The sequence below is a fragment of the Phascolarctos cinereus genome, unplaced genomic scaffold (genome assembly GCF_003287225.1).
Source record: "Phascolarctos cinereus isolate Bilbo 61053 unplaced genomic scaffold, phaCin_HiC Scaffold_5;HRSCAF=322, whole genome shotgun sequence".
In the NCBI taxonomy this organism is placed as follows: Eukaryota; Metazoa; Chordata; class Mammalia; order Diprotodontia; family Phascolarctidae; genus Phascolarctos; species Phascolarctos cinereus.
Genome location: NW_027555958.1, coordinates 444380251 through 444406276, shown reverse-complemented (window position 1 = coordinate 444406276; position 26026 = coordinate 444380251). Strand labels below are relative to the sequence as shown.

The window sequence follows — 26026 nt, the reverse complement described above, 5'->3', positions numbered from 1 at the left end:
CACCAGAAAGCCACTGGGCCTCTCCACCTAAATGCAGAATTGCCCCCAGGAAGACTTACTGCCTGGGGAGAAGGGCACCCAGGAGAGAAGAGAGGTCTTTCTCCCTCAGCCTCCCTTTCTCCTCCCCCCACGGCTACAGGACAAGTCACTGCACCAGAGATCAGGTTTTAAATTCCTCCAGCCTTGTCGGGAACCAGCTGCTCAAATCTTGGCAGGGCCTTGGCCCTAGTAACTGACTTCAAAGGAGAGGAGCTAGGATCTCACCACACACCTTGGAGACTGGGTGTGTGTGGAGGGGGGTGTGGCAGGCGCTGGGGAGGGGAGGCTCCAAGGCGACATGCAAAGAGAAGGATCCTGGTGATAGGTTTGAGTTCAACATTTAGAATGCAGACAGTGTCGTGGAAGGGGCCGTTCAAGCTGAAAGTGCCAAAGAAAAAGAAAACTTGCATTCATGAAAGGCCTGTTTTCTCATGAAAAATCAAGCTTTGCTTATTGAAAAGGCTCGAGTCTGGGCTTTCTGACTAGCAGACTCGTTTTTCCCACTTCCCATCTGGCTGCACAAGTCTCTCTGTGACAAAGGGAGAGCGGATGACCTCTAAGTCCGGGTCTGTGACCCTCCAGCCAGGACGGCTTAGTGCAAAGCGCGAGATCCTGGCTCTGGCTGCTTCACAGCCGCTCAACTCCTTTGGGCCTCAGTTTCCTAGTCCGGAAAAAAAGAGATTGATACAGCAGCGGATCACATTGACGCGCTGCTTTTTCACAAACTGTTTTCCTCCCAGCTGCCCCGTTCCCACTTTGAAGAGACTGCCGGGTGCCAGGAGGGTAGTCCTAAGCCCTGGGACAGATATAAAACGTAGACGGTACCGCGTGGAGCAGTCAGCCCCTACGATGTGCCAGACACTAATTCCCGGGTGCTGGGGATACAAGGACAAAAGTGAAACGGCCCCTGCCCTCAAGGAGCTTATATTCTATGGAGGAGAGCAAGTACCCATAGGTGTGCGTACCACGTCAACACAACGTAATGGTGGGTGGAGTCACTGGCAGCAGAAGGAACCCAGCACAGCCTCCTGTGGGGAGGGGCTCTCAGGCGGAGCTTGGAAGAGATCTGAGGCACTTCGGGGAAAGGGACAACAGAGATGGAGAGGGAAACATGAGGGAGCGTGGTGAGGCTGGCTCGTGGAGAGCCCTGAATGCCTTGTCTCTCCCGAAGGCCGGCCCTCCTCTCCCCTGCTGGCAGCACAGAGCCACACTCATCAGCTTGTGGCCGTGAAGTCCAGTCTGCGCTCCTTACCTGAGGCCTGGTGATAGAGCAGAGGCGGACGGGCTCAGCCGATAGCCCCATGTGCTTATGAAACCACCGAATCTCAGGCTTGGAAGGGACTTCAGAAACCATGCAGTCCAAGACATAACTGAAAGAGAATCTGCTTGACATCATAATCGACAAGTGGCCACTGAACTTTTGTGTGACGACTTGCGGTATGAGAGGAGCTGTGACTTCCCCAAGCTGCATGGCCCCACGGCTGGGCACGTTTTCTGAAAAGTGGCTCCCAGGGATTCAACTCTCATCTCTATGCAGATGAAACTAAAAATCCACTTAGCCAGTCCTAAGCTCTTTACAGATAACTGCCAGGGGTGCGAAGCACACAGTAGGTGCTTAATAAATGTTTGTTCCCTCCTCCCTTCTCCTACAAACTGGTCATCTGGTAGACTTCTTAAACTCGACACGTCCAAAACTGTACGCATTCTTCCCCATCTTCCTGACTTCCTTATTACTGTACAGCGCGGCACCATCCTCCCAGTCCCTCCGGCTTGAAACTTAGGTGTCCTCTCTATCTCATCCACCCCCCTACTCCCCCCCCCCGGGGTCCTTCACAACATCTTTAATATACAATACCCTGTCTCCTCTGACTGCTGCGGTGCCTCTCTGTCCGTCCCCCACCCCCCACCGCCCCTCCCAATGTTCATTTGGTTGTCATAAATCTGACCACATCACCTCCCTATTAATAAACTCCAGTGGCTCTCTATTGCCTCCAGAATTAAATGTGAAATGCTCTGGCTTTTAAACCCCTTCATAACCTGCCCCCTTCCTACCTTTCCAGTGCTCGTCACTCCTTATCAACTCCGACCTGTCCACCCCCAATCCCAGGTGGCCTTCAATCCACTAACACTGGCCTCCTCCCAGTTCCCTCTGCAGGCATTTTCCCAGGCTTGTCCCACATCTCCCTTCTCTGCCTCCTGGTTTCTTACAAGTTTCTCCTGCAAGAAGCCTTTCCCAATCCCCCTTAATGCCAGCGCCCTCCTCCCGAGACTACTCCCAGTTTATCCCGTCTACAGCTTGTTTGTACACAGTGATTTTCAAGTTGTCTCCCCATCAGACTGTGAGGTCTCCAAGGCAGTGATTGTCTTTTCTTTATGTATCCTGAGTGCTGGGCTCACTGCCTGGCACATAATGGGTACTTAATAAATGCTCCTGACTGATTGAATACAATACTCCTGATATGATCTGACCACTACTGCTCCATAACCCTGCTTTTCTTAGTCAAGTCTAAGATTAAATTTGTTTCGAGGCCAAACTATCCGGTTGATTCATACTGAACTTGCCATCCTCTACAAGTCTCTGATCTTTTTTCAGATGAACTGCTGCCTGCCCACATGCCTCTCCCACCTTATACTGGTGAAGCTGACCTTTTGAACCCATGCCTGAGCCCCTGTGCTTCTCCCTGTTCCATTTCTGGGCCAACGCTTCCAGCCTGTCCAGATATTGTGGAATGTTGACCATGACCCAGCTAGTTAGTTACCACCTTCCAGTTTGAGGTACCCTGTAAATCTGATGTGATCTATCCAAACTGATAAAAATGTCAGTAGCCCAGGCCAAGCCTGGATCCTTGGGGCACTCCCTTGGGGCCTCCTAAAATCAGACTGTCTCCAAGAGCAGAGCTGGAAGGGAGCTCAGCAGTCATCCTGCCCAAGCACCTCATCTCACAGATAAGGGAACTGAGATGCCGTGGAATAAATAATTGCCACTATTTTGGGTCTGGCCAGTTAACAAGCTCTATCTGTGCTACTGCCCAGCCCACGTTACTTTCCTTCTCTGTAAGCATAGCTCGAGGGACTCTATGAAAGGCTCTGCTAAAAGAGGTGAATCCACACTGTCTGCTCCACTACTCCAGTAATCTTATTAAAAGGAGATGACATTGTGCTATGGCTGCTGCTTGGGGAAGCCACGCTCATAGATATAATCGGTCAGTAAACATTTAGTAAGTGCCACTTAGGTGTCAGGCACTGTGCTAAGTGCTGGAGATACAAGTAAGAAAAAGACAGTCCCTGCCCTCAAGGAGCTGACAATCCCACACTGTCTCTTTGGAATTGTGACTTCCTTTTCTAGATCCTCAGACTTTACAGACAGTAGAGTCCTTAAAGGTAGAATGGTCCACCCCTTTGTTTTACTGTTGAAGAGACAGAGACAAGGAGAAGTTATATGATTTGAGCAAGATTATGTAGGTGGTAAGTGGCCAAGATGAGCTCAAAACACAGATCCAATGGTCTTCCCCTTAGGGAGAATTCCCAGAAGGTGTTCAATCACGGTCCCACATTCTGAAGTTTTGCCAGGAACTGAGTCAAGCTCACTCACCCGCCGCTTCCACACCTTCCCTTTGTTGGAAGTTTGTCTTTTTGCTGTCACGAGGCACCAGAAATAACAGACTGCCTCCTCATTTCTTTGAGTCACCAGGGTGGTTGTCTGGGCCTTCATCTCCCTAGTCATTTTTGCTCTTTCCTTTCCAGTGCACATCCTTCTCCTTGGCAGAGAAAACAGAAACCAGATAAAAGCCTGAGCAGTCCTGTCACCTCTTCGCCACGGAGCAGAATCGTTTCATTTCTTTCACTCATCCGCAAGAAGCAGCCGTGGTCCAATCTCCCCCTTAGTCTGCTTTTTTCCCCTGCTAAAAGGCTCAAACAAAACTGAACAGTTGTGTCATCCTTAGCATCCTTCACCAAGTGTGGCTCATTCTGAGCTGTGGCTCTCCCAAGGCTACTCTCAAAGGACCATGCCATCTTTTTTGTTCTCTATTAGCTGCCCCTGCTTTCATCTTTTGTACCTGTTGCATTTTCTTCTCCTCTCTCACAGCCAAGATGGAGGGGTCACTTCCCAACATGCCCGCTTCAGCAAGCAGCAATTCCTTGGCACAGTGGACAGGCTTTAGGCCTGGGAGTCAAAGAGCCTAGGTCTGGGTAGGGAACTGTGATGAATGAATTTAAAAAAGACATTCTGACACAGACCAAGGCAGACTAAGGGAGGGATTGGACCACGGCTGCTTCTTTGGGAAGAGGAGTTACCCAACTGCCCTCGGTGAGTTCAAGCCAAGGCTCACTATGCATGCAATTGGACCCTGACTCTTTTTTCATGTCAATCTTATTCGTAATTAGACATTGAAGGACTGTTTATGGCTGGCCACCCCTCCAGGAACTGGATAGTCATAAACAGGAATACTCTCAAGGATAGTTTTGAGAGCAGCTGCTTTCCCACAGATCACAGAAGGAACTACTAAAAGCAGGCAGCCCTGACTTCACCCTCGGAGTCTCCCCCCGAGGTGTGGACATGTAACCTGGGATTTTCCTGTTGGGACTCTGGAGGCTGAAAACCGGGACTCCATAGCCCATGTGACCCAGACATACATGGTTCCCCCCCATGGTGATGATTGATTGTGACAAGATTTGATACCAATTGAAACTTAAGTATGCTATTGTTACCTATTAGGACTTACTAATTCTAACTCTACTTACTAACCGTAATCCTATTTTACTATCTTAATAATAAATACTTTTAATATATATTTATATATAAATCAAACTTTAGACTCTGTCATTTCTAAAGCAATCCGAACCAAAACCAATTTAAGCTGCACTAAATAAGGCTGCTTAGCAATACAGGAACCTGTGGCCTAGAGGGTCACATGTGGCCTCAAGGCCGCAGGCTCCCCGCCCCTGGCTAGGTTCAGATGCTCCTTATGAAGCTTCCTATCTGTGACTTTCCTGGGTATCAGTCTCCTCATCTGTCAAGTGAGAGATTTTGACTAGATGGTCTCTGCACCTCTACGGCAATTTGCCAAGAATAGCAATTTCCCTTGTTGCTTTCACACCACCAATCATCATTAAAGCAAGCTGAAAAATTACTCGTAGAAAGAGCTCCAGAAAACTTCCAGATAATTTAGGTCCCATCTCAATGAGGCATCATGGCACCATCAGTAAAGTGCTGGGCTTGCAGTCAGGATGATCTGAGTTTGAATCTTGCCTCTAGATTTTATTGGCTGTGACCACAGGAAAGTCACCTCTAAACCCGCTTCCTGATTTATTGAATGGAGAAATACACATAGTTCTTTGGAGACTTGTGAAGACTGACTAAAGATCACACATAGAAGTACTTTTTCAATAAAGCACTGGCTGCCATTACCATAGCCCACTTTGGCACCAAGCGTGCTACTTCCTACTTCTGAATCCTTTGGGAATGTTGCTTCCGCTTGTCCTTCTGCTGATTCACTCTGCCATTCTTTCTTGAGCTGATGCCTGGATTTCCTCACCTTCATATATTTTCTTTACATCAAATCTAAATCTGTTCCCACCCATTAGCTAAGGTTTTTCTATTTCCTGTGAATAAAGCATGCTTTTCTAAGACCATATCCTAGTCTTAGGGGTGTCTAGATTGTCAGTTTGTTATCAGTTTCCCAAATCCACCTTGCTCATTATTGCTATTCTGTGTATTTGGATTCAGACATCTGAGCCCATGGATTTTACTGGTGATTTTGGTCTTCAGTTTGGCTTTCTAAGAATTACCGGTCTTCTGTGCTACTGTTCCTCCCATGGCATGGCTACTTTTTAGAGTATCTAGATTAGTAAATAGGCAAATTTCTCTTTCCTTCCTTTTAAAAGTCCTTTTTGTTCAGATTTACAAGACTCTAGGCAATGATATTTTAACAGTCAGGAGGAGCAAAGTGGGGCTGTCAGTAAGCTCCCTTTCCCATCAAAAATGTTGGTGAATCTTGGATCTGACTCCTTCCCAGTGGTCCAAAGGCATTTCAAGCTGGAATTTCAGATGGCCACAGATTTTAGGGAAGGGGTGTACCTGCAGTTTCAGGCTTTAATATTTATTTCTTCCTTTTAAAAAAAGTCTTTACTCTTTTCTTTTTAATTAGCCACTAAAAACATCAGCAAAACCTTTGACCATATTCTCAATATTCCTCGTAAATGAAGCATAATATTTAAATGGGTTGGAATAACTAAACCATGCTCTTTTTTTTTGAATGGTGGCTTAACAATAGAGACCAAAAGGAATTTTTTATTTCATTCCTTTATTAATTCATTTAATAAACTGGTCGGCATTTAGTATTATAGATGCTATTCATATGTGCGTTCTGGGGTTGTAGTCAGTAAACAGGCATTTATTAAACATTTACTGTGTGCCAGGGACTGTTCTAAGCACAAGGGTTACAAAGAAATGCAGAAAAAAAATCACTGTCCTTGATTTCAGGAAGCACACATTCTAATAGGGAGACAATATGCAAACAGCTATGTATGGACAAGATATACATGGTGTAGCCATATCTCAAAGGGAAGGCACTCACAGTGGGAGGGTCCAGGAAAGGCAGAAGGTAGGCTATGAGCCTTGAAGAAAGGGTAGCCAGGCGCTGGAAGTGAGGAGAAAGAGAATTCCCGGCCTGAGGGGGATGGAAGATGACAAAGCATGCATTTGGGAGTGTTGCATGCTAGGAGTAGCAAGCAGGTCAGTATGACTGGATCATTTAAGAAGACTGGAAAGGTGGGAAAGGGCCAGGCTGTGAAGTATTAAATGTCAGAGGATTTCATATTTGATCCTGGGGGTAACAGGGAGCCACTGAAATTTATAGAGTAAGGGAGTGACATGGTCAGATTTGAACTTTAGGAAAATCACTTTGGCAGAGGATAGACTGGAGTGGAGACAGACTTGAGGCAGGAAGATGGTAATGAGAGCCTATGCTAGGGTGTGGTTGTACAAGTGGAGAGAAGGGGATATATGTGAAAGACCCCATGAAGTTAGAGACAGAGATCTGATGAAGACTGGATACATGGGGTGAGCGTGACTGAGAGGCTGGTGGACTGGGACAACAGTGGTGCCCTTCACAGTAATAGGGAAGTCAGGAAGAAGGGAAAGTTTGGGAGACAAAAATTAAGGTCTGTTTTGGAACATGCTGAGTTTATGATTATGGGACACGTCTAGTTCAAGATGGCTAAAAGTCAGCTGATGAGAGACTGGAACGTGGGAGAGAGAGAGAGATAAAGGCTGGCTAGATACATACACATACACACACACACACACACATATATGTCGTGAAGAGTGGGCACCACTGAACAACCACAGAAATCTGATGGCACCCATAGGTCTGGCATCATGCCTGACACATGCCATTGGACAAGGCAACCTCATTTCTAGAAAATGATTTTCTTGAAAATTAAAGACAATTTCAGGTTTCCTAAACTCTAAGAAAGGGTAAGCAGGCTTCAGGCTTGACTCTAGGTGGCTGTATCCCCTGTAAACTCATGAGTCACAGCTTTTCTAGAGAGCAATGGAGTGAGTGCCACAGCAGCTTCCTGAGAAAACTCCTTTTATTGACTCCTGTTGGCCGACTGCTCGGCAGTTCACTGGGAAGCTCAGCTTAGCACAGGGAAGCTCTCACGCCTCCTATCAGTCACCTGTGACACGGGTGGGAACTGACCCCGACAAGCCAGGCCGCTGAACAGCTTCTCTCGGATACTGAGACTTGAACTTTAATTAAGGAAATAAAAGCTGCAGAATCTCCGTAAATGATGAAGTGCCTGACCCGGGAGAAGGACGTGAGGTCTTTCTTCTGTTGTGTCTTCTCGGACTGGGTCTGTGAAGCAAGAGGAAGGGCCCAGAAAGAAGGCTTCGGAGCACTTTCCATGTTAACTACCTGGCAGTTAGTCTAAAACGAGGCAAGGTTGCTATTATAGCACAACGTAAAGAACACAGATAAGTGTGTAATGTAAGAGAAGTATTTAATACTTAAAACAACTGCTACTGAGCCCCTCAAATGGGAACCACAGGGAAAAGGTTGGGCATCAGGCTGAGGTTCAGAAAGGGCAGGAGGGAAGTGAGCTAACCTTGGCCAGCTGGCCCAGGGCGCTGGAGGCTTCCTGTGTCCGCCAGGTCACAGGGCTGGGGGGCTGCTCCCAATTCCTCCAGACCCTCACCCGAGATCCACCTTTGCCAACAGAACTATGTCCCTGGTGCCATGCAGCCCCAGCACTGACTTCTTCTCAATGACATGGACGGTTTGAAGCTTCACTGCCCGCAAACCTGCCACACTGTGACTGACTCATACACAAAGCCCCACGAAGGCTAATGCTGGAACACTACGCATTTTATAGACTGCGCACTTTAGGTGTGAGTGTCTCCAATTTTCTCTTAGAAATGCATAACAAGATATTTTTTACTTTGGAAGAAACCTGCAGTAACATGCACAGTACCTCCCCAGGACAGGGATCTGTCAGGTGGCTATGGAATAAATCCAGCGAGGCTCCTAAGCTGCTTTCAGGGCTGGAGATGAGAATGTTCTCTCCTGGGCACGGCTGGCTCTCAGGCTGGGTTAGTTTCCACTTCCTGGTGGGAAACTTCCCAGCTGGGAACTGGGAAAGCCAGGGGTGGGGGAGTAAGTGGCACTCATGGGTCCCACTTTGAAGTTCATAAGGAAGGAGTGCTGGGAGGTGTCCAGACTACCACTGCTATAGCCCTTGAGAAAAGTGACCGAGGAAGCACAGCCCTGTGACCTCTCGGGCTGACATCTGAGGATTTGCATTCAAGGTCTCCAAACTGGTGGGGGTGGGGGTAGGGAATCGCACCCAAAAGGGGCAGGGGGGCAGAGGGAGGGGACGGGAAGGGAAGGAGCCAAGGGTGATAACTTACCATTCTGGCAAACAGTTAGCTGTAAATATCCTGGTTAATCTTTCAAGGTCTTCATTCTTGAAATGTAACTCTTCAAGTAATGTGGCTATGAACTGCGTATACACAGCATTTTTCTGGGAATGCTTTTGCAGAGGGATCATCTGGGACAACCTGCAAGCAGAGCACGGAAGGTCTGGGTCTGGATGGAAGGGGAGGCACGGCCGGACCTCCTAAGCTGGGGACTAGGGGGGGGAAAAAGGGGTGTCCCCATTTCTGCCCTGCTTTGATCGCAGGCTTCCAGGCCCACTTCGCCCTTGTGTAAGCAGAGACCCTCAGTACCTGGTCTGAATGTGCTCAATGGGATTTTGTAAGGATTACTAAGAAACTTCTATTTTAAACATCTGTAGCGCTGATGAAGGCGGAGAAAGAATCTCGAGAAAGAAGGGGTGATGGCAGGGTGCCCAAATCAGCTTATGACTGCAAGCCAACTGGAAAGGAGAAGGGGCTCCAGAACAGAAGGGAAGCTCCAGCCTTGCCGTCTAACTAACAGAGCAGCTATTTAATGACTGGGAAGACTGAAGAACAAAAGAACATCGTTTTCATCAGCTTGTGCTAGGTCCCACTGGACAGCCAGCTTCAAAAAGCCTTTGCAAATCACGTTCCTAGAAAGCGTCTCTGGAGCAGACTTGATTTGATCTGAGATTTCCCAAATACCGAAGTGTTTCCCACAAAACCCTTGTAAATGATTACTTAACTTCAGCCACTGCCACTGGGCACATCAAATATGAATAAATGAACTTTCAGAAGCTATACATCAATAATGCTGGTGGGCAGGCCAAGCACAGCACACACTGCACTAGTGACTCTGGAAGGGAAATAAATAACCCATATTCTTAGCCTTGGCTGTGCTCCGTCTTTCTATGAAACTGTCCTCAGCTACCCCAGCCAGAAAGCAGGAGCTAAGAACTGACCAGCAGACAAACACAATGTAAATGGAAGGCACTTGAGTCCTTGCTCCTCACTGTCCTATACCCTCTGCGACCCTCTATCCCCCCCTTCCTGCCCTGCCATTCCCTTGGCTTTCTGCTCAAGCAACCAGGGAGAGCAGATGGGAACCAATATCAGGCTCAGCTCTGTCTGTAGGGATTCCCTAAAGACTTTTAGAACCTTGATATGCCAGGCAAGGGTCCCCAACCTGTCAATCACAAATTGTCTCAGGCTATACTGCCAGGCAGCAGGAGCATCGAAATGCTCAGAAGCGTTTTCAAAGGTGAGGATGAAGCTGTAGCTTGGGGGCACCTGCCTGCCAGTTTTTCCCCACCTTGTGGGGTGGGGGTGTGGAGGGAGGATATCAAAGCTTTAGGGAACCAGAAAGCTGCTCTTCTCTGCAAAAAGGTCGATGAATCCTTGCCCTGTTGGGCAACCTTTCCAAAAACTGGTTCAACAAATACACCCAAAGCAAACATAAGTCAGCAAGCATTTACTAAGCACCTACTTACTATGTGTCAGGCACTGACACATACAAAGAAAGGCAAAACAGCCAAAGCAATCCCTGCTTTTAAGGAGCCCACAGGCTAAGGAGAAGACAGGAAGTTTAATGACTGGCTCACTGGGGTGAGTCAGGGATGGGACTTGAACCCAGGCTTTTCTGGTTCTCAGGTAGGCCCTCTATCCACTACACTACAGAGCCTCTTACCAAGTAGATAGTATTATAATGCCTTCTATAACAACTCCTCTTAGGAAACTAAAAAAAAACTCAAAAAATTTGTTACAGGAATGATGTTAAGGAGAGTTAACTTCCACAGAAAACTGGTCCTACTGGGCTAAAATGATGACAAATCACAATTCTGTGCGTGTTCAAATTTAATATAAACATTCAATGTGTGAGAAAATGATAGAACATCACCAAGTCAGTTCCTAGGCTTAGTAAATCAAGTCTGGACCTAAGATTCAGGCTGTTATTACATAGGAATAGGGTGTAAACTTCCAAAGGAATCTGCTAAAAATTCTCATTGCCTGCTCATGCGCTGAGGTTCTGCTCCTAGAGTATGAACAATTTGGATCAGCAGCAGGTTAACCCACCTCAGGGGACAGCCACTTGGGGCACTAAGCTCTTGTATGGGCTCAAGTAGAGAGGGCTGAAAGTTTCAAAACTGCTTCGGAGAACCTGAGGATTGTAAATAGGATGGGGGCAAGTGGCTGGCAGGCAGGAGGAAGGGCTGAGAAGAGAGCCTACGGCGCATGAGGTCTATAAATGTGCTTGAAGATACCAGCGCAGGGCCTGAAGAAATCTGCATCAGGCCTTGGCAATTCTAGTCCCCGGGAGCCAGGATTTCCTGACTGCTGCTGTTGCTGGAGTCAGGGGAACTCCTAATTAAGGGTGCATAAAGTTTACTCCAGAAAAGCTGCTAATCAATGAGATTGCCATGTCCCCCCCATTTTCTCTTGTAGTCTTGGGTTTTTAGGTCTTTAAAACAAAGGGCAGCTAGGTGGCACAGTGGATAGAACTCTGGCCTTGGAGTCAGGAGGACCTGAGTTCAAATCTAGCCTCAGACAATTGACACTTACTAGCTGTGTGACCTTGGGCAAGTCACTTAACCCCAGTTGCCTAAGCAAAAAACAAAAACAAACAAACAAACAAAAAAAACCACCAAAGGCAAATTGCAAGCAGCTCAAGAAATCCCAGCTGTTTAGGAAGCTCCTGTTCAAACTCAACCCGTCCTCACGGAGCTACTTTTTTATGAGGCTATCCCATAGTGTTTGTCTTCACTCATCAAAACCACATTCTTAGGCACATCTGAGGGCTGGGATCATGAACACAGTCCACAAAATCACCCGGCAGAAAATGGAAAATATACTCAGCACTGTAAAATCAGCAAAGCTGTATCAATAAGACAACTACATAGAAATCTGAGGGTTTGAGCTGTTACATTAGCAAAATAGGAATTATGCTTTACTACACAATTTACAGTCTGCTTCTATCATGCACAGAACCAAAATAACTCAAATGGCAGGTTTGACAAGGCCTATATCAACAGCCTGTATTCCCCAGATTCTTCCACTCAGCCCTTTTTATACCTGCAGCAGGATCATGGGAGAGAGGAAGGGCAGTTACTCACCTGGAGGTTTCTGTCTAGTGGTTCCTTCCCTACTGCCTTCAAACATACCTAGGTCTCCTCCATCCTCAAAAAACCCTTCACTAGAGCCTGACTTCTCAAACTGTAGTCTTATATCTCTCCTCCCCTTCCCAGCTAAACTACTAGAATAAGCTGTCTCTACAGAATGACTCCAAAGCCTCTCCTCTCTCACTTTACAATCTGGCTTTCCAACCTCATCATTCAACTGAAGGAGCTCTGTCCAAAGGTACCGACCACAGTTACACTGCCCAATTTAATGGTATCTTCTTGCTTCTCAAACTTCTCAGCCTATTTATTGCTGTTCGTCATTTCAGTCATGTCCAACTCTTTGTGACCCCATTTGGAATTTCTTGGCAAAGATACTGAAGTGCTTCTTTTTAATCTATCTTTAACCATCTACCTACCTACCTACCTGTCTCTCCATCCATCCATCCATCCATCTATCTATTTATCTATCTATCTATCTACCTACCTACCTACCTACCTACCTACCGCATCTGCCTCTGTTGACTCTCCTTTCTTCTCTCGGCTTTTGTAATACTACTCTCTCCGTTCTCCTATCTCTCTAACTGCTTCTCAGTCTCCTTTGTTGGCTCAGCATGGATGTCACATTCCTTAACTATGGAGGGTCCCCTAAGGTCCTGTCTTAGACCTTCTTCTCTTTCCCTACACTTTTCTGGTGACTGTATCAGCTCCCATGGAATAAATTATCAGCTCTGTACATGTGACTATGTATCCAGCCCCAGTCTCTTCTAAGCTTTGGTGACATATCACCAATCTCCTATTGGATGTTTCAAACTAGGTATCTCAGAGGCAGGTCAGACTTAACACAGTTAAAGCAGAACTCATTCTCTTTTCCCCCAAACCCTCTTCTCTTCCAAACTTCTGTATTTCTGTCAAAGGCACCACCGTTCCTCCAGTCGCCCAGACTGGTGACACTGGCCTTACCTTCCGCCTCCCCCTCTCCCTCACCCCCCATGTTCGCTCAATTGCCAAACCCTGTTGCTCTTGGCCCCACAGAAGCTCTGATGTCCAGCTTCTCTCTCCTCACCCAGCCACCACTGTGGCTCGGGCCCTCATCACGCAGCACCTATTGCAGTGGCTTCCTAATTGCTTTCATTCCCTGAGTCTCTCCCCATGCCAGTTCATCCACCACTCCGCTAAAGTGATTGTCCTTAAGCACAGATCTGACCACGTCACTCACTCCCTTACACAATAAACTCCATAGGCTCCCTATTGCCCCAGGATAAAACATAATCTTCCCCGCTGAGGTTTTAAAGACTTGTACAACCTGGCTCCAACCTATCTTTCCAGCCTCTCTGGACATTTCTCACCTTCCCTCACCTCGTCCTTCTTCTCTGTCGCTCACATAACACACTCTCCTCCTCTGGCCTCTGGGATTTTGTACTGGCTGTCCTCAGCGCACAGAATGGACTCCTTTCCTCACCTTGGCCTCGAAGAACCCCCCTCTCCCCTTGAGACGCAGCATGTATTGGGACCACCTCATACTGGAAATCTTTCTTGAGCTCCTGCCTGCTAGTGCCCTTCTCTGAACCTACCTTGTATTTAACTACTTTGTATTTATTTACTTCATATTTTACTCTGTATATACTTACATATGTCTTTGTTGTTTCCCTCCACCCTCTCAGAATGTAATCCCTGCTCTTTGAAAATAGGGACTGTTTCATTCATTGAACTTGTGTTCTCAGAGGCTAACATGGGGCATGGCCCCTAGTCAGTGCTTACTAGATGTGAGTCAAACCTAGGTGACTCACTGCCATATTCATCCTCATCACTTGTATTCTAGGGGAGTCCAGGAGTACATTGGTATATTTTCTCACTAATGAATAAAATTACAACTTCTCTCTCAATTTACCAGCTCAGAATCCCCATTCTAGTTTGTTAAATATTACTTATTTAGTAAAGCAGACAGACCACTTTCCCATAAGCAATTTCTCTTTTCTCCTTCCTCGCCTGCACTTCTCAGAATCCTTCAAGGCTCCGTACAAATGACCCTTCTGAAGGAAGCCTTTCCTGGTCTGTGTCTGGCATCACCCCTAGCTCCCAAAGGCTTTCCCTTCCAGCCCCTCTGTGTGTATCCCGAATGAACCAATTTATTTACATTGTGTGTACCCTATCAAAATGTAAACTTCTTAAAGGACCTTAGTTTTTCTTTAAGGTTTGTAAGGTGCTTTACAAATATGACATTTGATCTTCACACAATTCTAGGAGGCAAGTACTATTATTATCCTCATTTTATAGATGAAGAAACTGAGACAGATAGCAGATAAGTAACTTGCCTAGGGGCACGCAGGTCGAGTGTCAGGCCAAATCTGAACGCAGGTTTTTCTCAACTTTGGGCCCACGCACTGTGCACTCTGGCGCCCCCTAGCTGCCTACTGTTCCTCACTGCGCTCAGCACACACCAAGTCTCAGGCTTATCTAAAGTCAAGGGCATACACTTTATCAGCAAGGTCCCCAGTGATAACAAACTATTTACAAAGACAAAGCTTCAAGAAAGATGACAGCCACAGTCCCTTCCAACCATCACAACTCTTCTGACTTCCATGACACAATCCCACCATTCAGTTATCTCTTCAAGAATTATCTTCATTCTTTATTCCAGATAAGGTTTAAAACAGTTCTCGAAGGAGGAAGAGGACTTCTTTCTTTTCTTGGTATCTCTCTCCAGACATGACTGGAAAACAGGATCTTCACAGATGATTCCTTTAAAGACTGGCAGTTAAACAGTCACTTTAAGATCTTATAGCCTCTCTTAAAGATACAGTATTGATAGCCTCCACCATAGAGGCTACTAACAGTGGTGTTATTCACTGTTTCTTACTGAACAAAAATGGGCCTTCTCAGCCCCTTACATTATTTGGTGCTGACTGCTGGGAAAAGGTGTTACCTTTATTGAATTTCCACAAAGTCACCTCTGTAAAAAGTGGCTACTTAGGTCTACATGACAAAAGCAAACTGGAAAGAGGTTCATCAAATTCAATTAGTCCAAATTCGATTTGGCCAGGGTAGAGGGACAGCCTTAGCATCCATCAAGATGCAGATTAAAATATGTGGCTGCATTTCTTACAAAGTAATTTTTGTTTTGTTTTGAGCTTTGAAATGGTGGTCAGTATATAGACATCCCAGAATGTGTGTGTGTGTGTGTGTGTGTGTGTGTGTGTGTGTGTGTGTGTGTATGTATGTGTATTCCCGGTGTACTGCTAAATTCTTTTACCTGAATTACTCCTTACCTGATATTATACCAATCTGTGCACACCACAGATTCCCTGTCTCCTACCCGCTCCCTCCCCCGGGCCAACAGAATGGAAGCTTCTGGAGGGCAAGGGCTGGTTTTTAAGCTTTGTCTTTGCACCCCCAGGCCCTTGTACACATAAGCACTTAATCTATGTTTGTTGGATTAAATTGCTTTTCTGCCTGCTCTGAGTGAGGGCTAGTCCTTTCAAGGACAGAGCTGCTTCGCCATGAATTCAGTGTGGGTGCCTATGGACATTTAGATATTAGTTTATTAATTGCATTTTTCCTCCTGTACCTATGCTCTTGTTGGTGTAGGAATCACTTCCTCTACCAATGGTCAGCATCCACTCCACAATGTACCGGGTGGAGGGGTCTCTTAGGGCCCCCAAAGGTTCTGTGATTTGCTCACAAATGCCTGACTTGAACTCAAGCCATACTCTTTTCCACTTTGCTCTGCTTATACGCCAGTGTACGTCCAGTGGCTATTCAGGAAGTATATAAAATGTCAGTCTGAGACTTAACATCCAAAAGATTTATCCCCGCACTTCATCCCAGGTAGCATTTAGTACGGACTTATTTCAGGGTGTGGGAATTCACTGTTCTTAATGAACACTTAGCCTCAGGTTACCAAGGCAGGATATTTACAGCCTGGGCTGCAGAACTCTAAAGGCACTACGTGGTTGTGGTCCAGCAGCCCCAGAACATGGTGAGTATCTCTCATGTTCACTGGGGCACAGAGGGAAGAGGGCCTGAAGCACTGAAAGATACAACACAGAATTCGAGCTTGGGGGGACACTCTAAGACTTCCCCCTCCCACCACAATTACTTGCAAATCACAGGATAACTGATTCAGAGTTAGAAGAAACCTCTGAGAGCATCCCGCCCAATCCTCTCCTCTTCTGGCTGAGGAACCTAAGCCTCAGAGAGGTGAAATAACCTGCCTGAGCTGACCTGGGGGGTGAGCCACAGAGAAGGTTCTGGAAGCCAGGTCCTTGATGTTGGTCATTCCTGATTTCTCCACTCACTTATTTAGACATGCGAGGCCCTCTGACTCCAAATAAACAGCTCTCTTTTCCGTTGCATCAAATAGCCTTGTATGGAATTCCCTTGAGAAAACAATCCTCATTCTCTGTCCCCCACTCCCACCTCATAGTGACCATGCAAGCCTTAATCAATCAATGGAAGGGTTTTATATGGGCAAGGCAGACCAGCTCTGGCACTTCCTACCTGGACAACTTTGGCCACAGTTCCTGGAGGCATGTGTGCGTGTGTGTGTGTGTGCGTGCTTGTGTGTGTGTGTGTTAGTTTCTAACCCATAAAAACAGGGGTTTGTACCAGATCTCTACAGGGTTCTTCCAGCTCTAAGATCCTACAGCCTCTCCCCTGCTAGCTTGCTGTTTGCCATCAGCCCCTGACCTAGCCACCTCTTGGATTCCAAGGTTCTGTTTTCTTATCTGCTTACTGCTCTCCCACATGTCCAGGACTGAGGCTACAGGGCTGTTTACACTGACCCTGGCCAGCAGTGATCTGAGGTAATGATTCTTCACCAACTATCTGAAGGTCTAATACACTTCTCACTTCTCAGTCTGCAGAGGGAACCCTGGAGCAGGACCAGGGAGTTGGGAGGTTGCTTCCTCCTTGCGGCTAACACCTTCACATTTTATTCAATTTAAATAGATTCAAACATTTACCAAGTACTTCTCTGCCTGGCACCACCCTATGGCACAAACACAAATGAGACCTGGTCACGACTCTCCAGAGGCATTCAATCTTATTAGAGCGATAAGATTAGAACACAAAAAAGTATACTATAAATTAATATATTAGTGTTATATATTACACTAAGTGTAATATAAAGTGTCTAAGCATATAAAAGAGATACAAAGCTCTCTAAGAGTTCAGAGAAGGGAAGGATGTACTCTTCTGTGTGGAAGGAGAGAATAAAGGAAGACTTCACGGAAGAGATGGCATTTGAGCTGGGCTTCAAGGATGATGAGGATTTTAATGGGCAGAAATGGGGATGAGGAGGAAGAAGAGGGCATTCATTCAGTGTACACAGGCAACAGCAGGAGGCAGGATGAAGCGGCTAGGAAGCCTGGCCTACATCTGAGGAGCAGTGAGTGCCTCCATTTGTTTGGAGAATTGTGACGGGGAGTAGTGAGAGACAGGCTGAGCCTAGGTTCCCTCTGGAACTCTGAAGACTGAGATGAGGAAGACAAGTCTATTGGGCAGCCAATGATGAAAGTTCTGGTGCATCAAAAGGACGTGTTCAGATCCCTGCGTGAAAAGCCGAATCTGGCAAAGTGGTATAAAAGAGACTGGAGGTGAGAAGAGAGTGGAGACAGTTGGGTGGTAGCTGCAGTAGCAGTGGGGCGAGGTGAGAAAGGCCTGAATTTATGTGGTTTGAATTGTAAAAGAATCCACAGCTCTGATGGACAGAACTTAGTAGTGTAGGGAAGAGAAGGAAGAATCAGCCATGATAGCAAGGTTTTAAGCACAGAGGACTAGGAAGGCGGTGCTGGTACTGACAGAAATCGGAAAGTCAGAAGGAAGCAGTTTGTGGGGAGGAGATGAATTGGTTCAGTTTTAGACTTGGTGAACCTGAGGAGCTATTGGGATATGCAGGTGGAACTAGCCTGCAGGCAGCTGTTACAACAGATCCCGAGTGTGGGAAAGAGGCCAGGTGAAACAGAGATTTGGGAGTTATGCACAGAGAGGAGATAGTTTAAGGGAGGATAGAAAAGGTCAAGGACAGGGTCTGAAGGGCAGGAATCGCTCCAGGGACTAAGGAGCACCAGAAAGGCAGGAGAACTGGTAGAAGAGAGGGCCACAGATGTCTGGAGAGCAGGGCGAAACTGCCCAAAAGGTGATGGGTCTTTCCAATCTTTGGTGTTTCCCACAGCAGTGGGTGATGGTCAGGATTAAGGAATAGAAGGAACAGACCCACCTCGCACTGAGCTGATCCAAGTCTAAGTCGTACAGACAATTTGCAAATCCATTTAAAGAATGTGCTCTTGTAAGAAGGATATGAGATAGGGGCGCCCTCTTTTCACTGTCTCCATGAGCCCTCCCTCATGTGTAGCTGCACCCTAAGCTTCCAGCTCTCTCTAGGCAGCTGACTAACACGAGCTGGTGGGCAGATGCTGGGGGTGAGCAGTTTTATGCTGGTGTAGACAAGGGTGCTGGCATCTCTTGGAAAGGCAGTCTTCATCGGGTCAGGCACAGCTAAACAAAAAGGTTAGCAGAAGTACTTTAGAGTCAGGGGTTTCACTCCCAGATATTCATCATTCTGGCTGTCTCCCCTCCTTCTCTGGGGAAAGAACACATGTCTAATTAGCTTGTATCACTTCTTACTTAAAGAAGGTAGCCAGAGTGCTGGATCTGGAGTCAGGCAAGAGTTAGATTCAAATTCTGGTTCAGATACTAACTGCGTAGTTGTAAGAAAGCCTTTACTTTCTCAGAGCCTCAGTTTTCTTTCAGACGGTTGTTGTAAGGAAAGTATTTTGTAAAACCTGAAGTACTATGTAAGTATGACTTACTATTATCAAAACTTCAAAGGCAAGGACATTGTAAGTGTGAGTATATATTGTCAAATCACCTCTCTTTCTCCAACACTGTCTTTCAAGCCTACTATTCTAAGTCTATTCTGTCTCTTACTCTAAACCTTAACTACTGACTTGGATAAAGGACTGATTGTTGTCAATCTAGAAATCACTTCACTTTACCCCCCTAACTGCTGTGTACCTGAGGGAGCCCATGTACTAGGTCCTTCAACATTAGATGCAGCTGGTTCCTAGTGGACAGAGAGCCAGCTTCACAAACAGCTGGGTTTAAATTCCACATCAGGTACTTTTGTATGACCGTGACCCTTCACCTCATAGCATCAGATTCCTCATCTATAAAATGGGGTTAATAATAGTAGAGTTGCTGTGAAAATCAAATGACATAACACATATAAAATGCTCTGTAAACCATGAAGCATTATATAAATGTTTACTAACATCACAGAAAAATTCTTCTTAGCACGTAAGATGAAGTTCAGATTGAAATGGTCCTGGGGCAAATCACTGTCCTTCTCTCATTCTTTTATCACTGATGTTCTGTGGACTGCCGCATAAGTGGAGGAACATGGGCATAAACGCTATCTGAATATGCTGCCAAACCTGGTGTTTCATTAGTTAGTTCGGGTTATTTTTTTTCTTTGTTACAAGAGGACTTGCTGGTATGGAGGAGAGCCAGAGAAAGCAAGAGAGAGAGAGAGAGAGAAAGAGAGAGAACATCCAAAAATATCTGAAGGGCAAAAAGCAAAAGGCATCAAGAAAGTTTTAAAAAATTAAATTAGAGCAGCTAGAGAACTTGATGTCCACATGGAAAACTGTTCTTTATTTGCAACATGACACCGACACAACGACAGGACTGATGGATTTAAGATGTGCTGTCTTTCAGAAAGACAGTGCAAGCCCCTTGCTAGGTTTCTGTCGACCAGCCACTCAATCCATCGTTCTTGATCCTAAATAGAACTGGGGCAGTCGCACCAAAACATTGCATTGTCACTCAACATACATGGATGCTCCCAAGTTACGTGGCTCTGCTGAAAAGCACACTAAGCAGCTACTTGCCCAGTAAATCATACTGAAGCGAGAGCTTGGCCACAGACCAAACAGTGCCTACCACCATCTGGACAAAAAAGTCAATGCTAACAATTGAACATTTCTATTAGGTGTCACCATCCCAACTACTCATCACCTTCCCACTATATGGAATGAAAGCTGTCCAAACACAGAGACTGATGAAAAAATCCAAGCCACACTGCACCAGGCTGAGCTCAGCACCTTATGATCCCTCCCCATCACCCCAGGGGGCTTTCAGTGAGCTGCCAGAGGATGAGCTTTAGAGCCTGGTGCTTTTTGATTAACTACAGAAAGCAGTTAGTGACAAGAGGTAAAGCATGCAATCAAAGAAGACACGTTCTAGACCTCTGCCTGCCTGTATAAAGGTACATCGATGAAATCAGAGGTCTGGACTGTCCTTCCCAACCATACCCCAAAATGAACAAGCCACCATACTAGGTGATGGAGATAAAGAGATAAAAGTGAAACAGTCCCTGTCCTCAAGAAGCTTCCAGTCCACTCTACGGATAAGTAAATCTGAGGTGATCTCAAAAGAGAGAGCTGACTACCAACCAGAGGAAAAGGAAAGGCTTTGAGTAAGAGATAGAACCTGGGCCAAGACTTCAATGAAGACACTTAGGGATAGTGTAACTACACTTCTAGTTTCTGACGAGTCTGATTATCTCAGGGACTGAACCAAAAGTCCCTACTTCCCTTAAATCTGCTTCTTAAGATGTGTCAGCTGTCAAACCAGAAATGATAGCTTGTTAATAACTTCTCTGCTGAGAGTTCAAGCCGCCCCTCCCTGCAGCAGGCTGCAGCGGCTAGACGAGGGCTCTACTCTGGCTTTGCCACGGCTAACAATGAGGACCAAGCAAGTTCAAGCAGCACTGCCTCAGGTCCTCTTCACTCGGGGCAATATCTGCTTTTCATAAAAACCTCTCTGTTTTATGTAGAAAGCTGGCTCCAACCTAATCAGCACAAATCTGAGGGCTAGGAGTACACAAACCCAGCAGATTTTTGCACATTAACCCAGTTCCTCCAAGTGCTGTGTTTTGTTTTTTTTTTAACATGAGCAAATCCAAAACCTCTAAGTGACAGCTCAGCACAAGCAATCTGGGCCAGGCCGGGTCAAAGCATCACTGCACAGGAAATGCTGAAGAACAGTTTTTATGAAAAGCCCCAAAGTGAAAATGGTTCACAGATCAATCACACCCAGGAAAGGAAATCCGAGCAGGAAAGTTCATCTTCACTGAAAACTACACGGCCTCAAACCTCCAATCTAAAGCCAGTCCAGCTGCTTCCCCTGGCCAGTGCCTTACCATATGGTAAGTGGTATAACAAAAAAGAGAAAAGCCAAGTGTCAAACTGCATCTTCATGATAAGGCCTTATTAAGCTGACTGCTCCACATATGCTCCACATCAAAAGAATGAATGCCAGTCAGGCTAGAACAAGTACCCTCAATTTGTTATTACAGAGCTATCAAACAACATCTGGTTAACAAGAATCATTACACAGTCATCAGAAAAGTTTCAAATTAAGAGAACGACAATGTAAGAGAGGAGGCCTTAAAGTAGGCTTTCCTACAGGTCCGCAGGTCCAAGAACTTCAGGGCTCCACCAACCGACGGAGCCTCCCAGGTCAGTGATTTATGCGTCTCCCCTCAGGTTAATGGTTCACTGATGAGTTGACAGAGAAAGCAAGACAGCAGCAGAGCTGCTTCGGGAAGTCTGTGACTAAGTTCCTTAAATACTACAAACCAGTGCAATATATTATCTGGACTATCTTTTCTCTAGTGTTAGCAGAGGAAATGGGTAAAAATCCCATCTCTTTAAACTGGATAGGAGAAATCACTTAACTCTTCACAGCTCTGAAGCCAGACTGGGGTAGTTAAATCTTTCAAGAGAATGGGAGTCCCAAGTGATGATTAGAATCTAGTTAGGGCACTGCTATAGACACTCTGGCTGATCCTATATGAGAAGTGAATACCTAGGTGAAGGCCAGGCCCTCACAGCAGGCGTCTTTTGGGCTTGCTGCTAAGGGAAGGGAGAGGAAGTGAAAGGCCACACCATTTTCCATCCTCTCAGATCACAGAAGTTTCTGGGTTCACTGAGAGTTCTGGCCAATAATCATAGGCAAAAAGAGATAGAGGCATAGATTGACAAAAGATGAAGTTTGGTTTCATACGTTTAACAAACACCTTCTAGAAGAAGTGAGAGTAGAGAGAGGGATGCCAGGGAACATCACTGCATTAAACAGGACATATTAAGTGCTTGCACACACATAACACTGGGCTTGGTCACCAACTGAAAGTCAGCAGATACAGTCACTGCCTTCCTTCCATAGGCTTGGAATCTAACAAAAAGCGGCAGCTTTCTGGGGAAGTGTGGGACCCTACTGTCTTTGGCATTCAACCAGGGCTGGGAAGGTGAGTGATGAATGTCAACCAGCTGGTTCTCTGAGGATCTGAGTTCTTATTCTGGCCTCCCCTATAGTCCCCAGGCCACTTAACTGACCCAGGTGATCCTCTCCCATCCTAACACTCAAAGCTAGGGAATCTGAGGGCTGAGCCAAGCATGAGTCATGCTGGAAGTGCCTCACTGGGCCTCGTGTCGCACTGTGTCCTCTTACACTCTGGTTCTACTCAGGATCACTCTCATTTCTGTATATCATATCTCCCTTACTTGAGAGCAAACTGAGTGAACTAATGGAAGCCTCTTGCTTAGATCCTCATAACAACTTCGAGTCCTCAGCATTTTCATTTACTTTCACATGAAAGGCACGAGAAACAGAGACTGGACCTGTGGTTTCATCTGTATAGGGGACTACGGATGCAAATCAGCACCTTCTCGGCCCTTTGCAGTCTTAGGGAGCTGTCTGGCACTGACAAAGGATGGGACTCTGCTAGGGTCACACAACTAGGGTAAATCAGAAGCGGGACCTGAACCCAGGTCTTCGGGCCCTGAGGCTAGCTCTCTATCCACCCACCACAATGCCTCCTGCTTTCACATAAACAAGTGACAGATGATCAGACCAGGACACTGATATCAATCTTCACAATCAAACACTCTTAAAACTGAGAGATGAAGCTAGCAACAAGCTGGGTCAAAGTGTCATTTTTTTTTTAAAGTTTGGGGCTCATACAAACAGGAGACAAGTTTTGTTGATGACTTCTCAAGGATTTTTTTTAAAAACCCACATATATTTTCCAAAGCAATTCCCCCCCCCCCCCCGCCCGTACATTCTGATAAGGAATAAAAAAAATGCTGTTTTAAAAAGACTCCTACCCTACTTTTGCTTTGTTTTCTGTGTTTGAAAAAAGAAGCTTTAACTCAACCATATCACATGTTTAAAAACGCTTGCCTCCAGGCCCTGGACCACTCTCCTGGCTCTCCTGAGGTAGCTCCACTGCCCCCTGCTGGCTAGAAGTAGCACAGAGCCTCTGGCCACATGGAGAATCACTGAGGTTCTATGGCAAGAGGCTTCTGCCGTCTAGCTCAACTCACGCCCCGCAAAGTATCCCTATTACAACACACATGACAACAGTCAGTGGTCACCTGGCTTTTGAGTCTCTCTAGCAAGGGAGAAGCCATGACCCGCTGGGACACCCTGTTCCACTTTTAGAGAGTGCTACAGGCTGGGAAAGTTTTTCCTGACATCAAACCCAAATTCTCTTCTTCCCAATCAATTCTCATCCATTGCTACTAGTCCTGCCCTCTGGAACCAATCTAATCGCCCTTCCACACCACAGCCTTTGCAATGCTTGAAGACAACCCCTCCAGGCTTCCCCTCGCTGTGGCATAGCCTTGAGGCCCTTCAGAATTCTGCCTGGGCCCCTTTGGACATTCTGCAGACAGTCAGTGTCATTCCTGAATTCTGGTACCCACAACCACGCAGCAGACTCTGGACAGGGTCTAACCAGGGCCACAGGACTAAGCTCCCAGCAGCACCCTCCTCGGGCAGGTCACGCTGGCTGTGCCACGAATCAGGAAGCTCACATGCACAGGGGCAGCCGGGAAGTCAGCAGTGGGGCTGGCGGTAAGTGGTTTCTGAATCTGAGTTCCTTTCCCCTGACAAGTGGCCACTCAGCTTCCCCCTCCTTCTCGTTTTGGCAGGACCTCTACCAGTCAACCTTAAAAATGAGAAGCTACACTGATTTCCCATTCTATGAGAGGCAGCCTGGTGTGACAGTAGATGGAGAGCTGGCCCGGAAGCCAGGAAGACCTGTTCTCAAGGGCCACCTCAGACATGTAGTGTCCGGCTGATGCTACACCAGCCTTCGAACTTCTCCATACTCTGGGCAGCACTCCAAGATCAGAAGGTGCCCAGAAGGTGCCACCCAGCATTGGTGGAGGAAGCTTCCTCATCCAGGAGTTCCCTATACCAATGAAATCCCAGGGTGCATCTCTATTCCCATTCCTAAGAATCCTCACCTCACTCTCCTGTCTTTATCACATTCCCCCATTGCCACCCCCCCCCCCAGAGTTAACAGGGGGGGCTCATGGAAGTAAAACCCAGCCTCAGTGCTTCAGTGACCTGCTTATAGAACCGAGATCTTATGATTTCATTGGGTCACTCACACACCCTCTTTACGTTCTGTCACTACAAATGCAATGCATTACATTTTCACCACAAGGGGCCACAGGCCCAGGCAGCTGAGAGTGTCCTTGCCGTACAGCCCTCCACCATCTGTAAACATCCCCAGGAGGATGGTCACAAAATACTTTGCATTTAGCAAGCACATTGTGACTATCACCACAGGGAGACTGACTTCTGAAGTCCAGCAGAGGCTCCAGCAGTCCCAGGCTAGCAGACATCAACAACATTTCTGCCCACAACATCGGGGCAGTAAGTTCAATTTGTGTTGTCAAGAAGCGCCAGGATTTAGGGGAGTGAATGTGAATTCATATTTAATAAGTGAAACCATAGCTGCTCTAAGAAGAAGTCATCACCCCACCTACTGACTGCACAGATGGAAGCTGCTCCAAACTACTTTAAAAGCCACCAGAAAAAGCAGGGCACCACCACTGGTTTTTACTGAACAACAAAGTCAACCATAACTTAATTACGTGTCAGCTCAAAGGCCTGGACAAAGTCCAGCTAAGAGTTGCACAGAGCCCAGATGAGGGTTACGGTTACTCACTCTCTCACTCTCTCTATCTCTCTCACTCTCTCTCTCTCTCTCTCTCTCTCTCTCTCTCTCTCTCTCTCTCTCTCTCTCACACACACACACACACACACACACACACACACACACACACACACCACATATCATTGACAGCAGTGGAGGGGGCAGGGAGGAATCAGGGAAGGTTTCATGAAAGAGGCACCATGAGGGTTTGAGCACTAAAGGACATTTTCAGAAGGTAAAGAGGGGAAGCAGGAAGGACATTTCAGACAGAGATTACAATTTCATTATATTAAGCTTGGCGACTGAAGGAAAAGGTCCATTAGCTCCCAAGGGCATTTCTTCAGAGAATGAAATCCACTATGAAAATGATTTTTGTGTATGTACCATTGCTTAAAGCCAGCTGCTGGTCAGCCAGTCCTTACTGACCTGAACCACAGGCCCAGTTTTCTTCTCAGGATGACAAATACCAGCTTTGCTTTTAGAAAAGGGGAGCTCTCCTCTTTTTATGGTGGCAAAGAATTGGAAATTGAGAGGATGCCCATCAATTGGGGAATGGCTGAACAAGTTGTGGTATATGAACGTAATGGAATACTATTGTGCTATAAGAAATGATGAACAGGCATCTGACTTCAGAAAAACCTGGAAAGACTTGTATGGTCTGATGCTGAGTGAAATGAGCAAAACCAGGAGAATGTTATACACAGTAACAGCCATGTTGTGCGATGACTAATATAATAATATATTATAATATTAAAATATAATAAACTTAACCCTTCCCAGCAATACAAGGATCTAAGACATCTCCAAAGGCCTCATGATAGAAAATGCTATCCACATCCAAAGAAAGAACCATGGGATTTGAATGTAGATTGAAGCATACTATTTGCTGGGTTTTTTTCTTCTGTTGAGTTTTGTTTCCTCTTTCTGGTGGTTCCTACTATTTGGTTCTAATTCTTA

The 26026-nt window shown here is 46.3% G+C and overlaps 1 protein-coding gene across 4 annotated transcripts in view; it reads right to left on the bottom strand.

Annotated features, from left to right (window-relative positions):
* Positions 1-1911: 1911 nt before the first annotated feature.
* RPAP2 (RNA polymerase II associated protein 2) overlaps positions 1912-26026 on the bottom strand; it is a 79632-nt gene continuing 55517 nt past the window's right edge. The window contains exons 12-14 of one of the 4 annotated variants that reach the window (XR_002322191.2): positions 8954-9103; positions 8518-8676; positions 6328-7901 (exon numbers count right to left, since the gene is read on the bottom strand). Coding sequence is in view for 3 of the 4 variants with exons in the window: in XM_020975379.2 (XP_020831038.1) it covers positions 3524-3797; positions 8954-9103 (424 nt within the window). In the remaining variant the exon portion in view is untranslated. Of the gene's footprint in view, positions 3798-6327; positions 7974-8517; positions 8677-8953; positions 9104-26026 lie in introns of those variants that run through there. The other 3 variants (XM_020975379.2, XM_020975382.2, XM_020975381.2) reach the window with 3 other exon arrangements.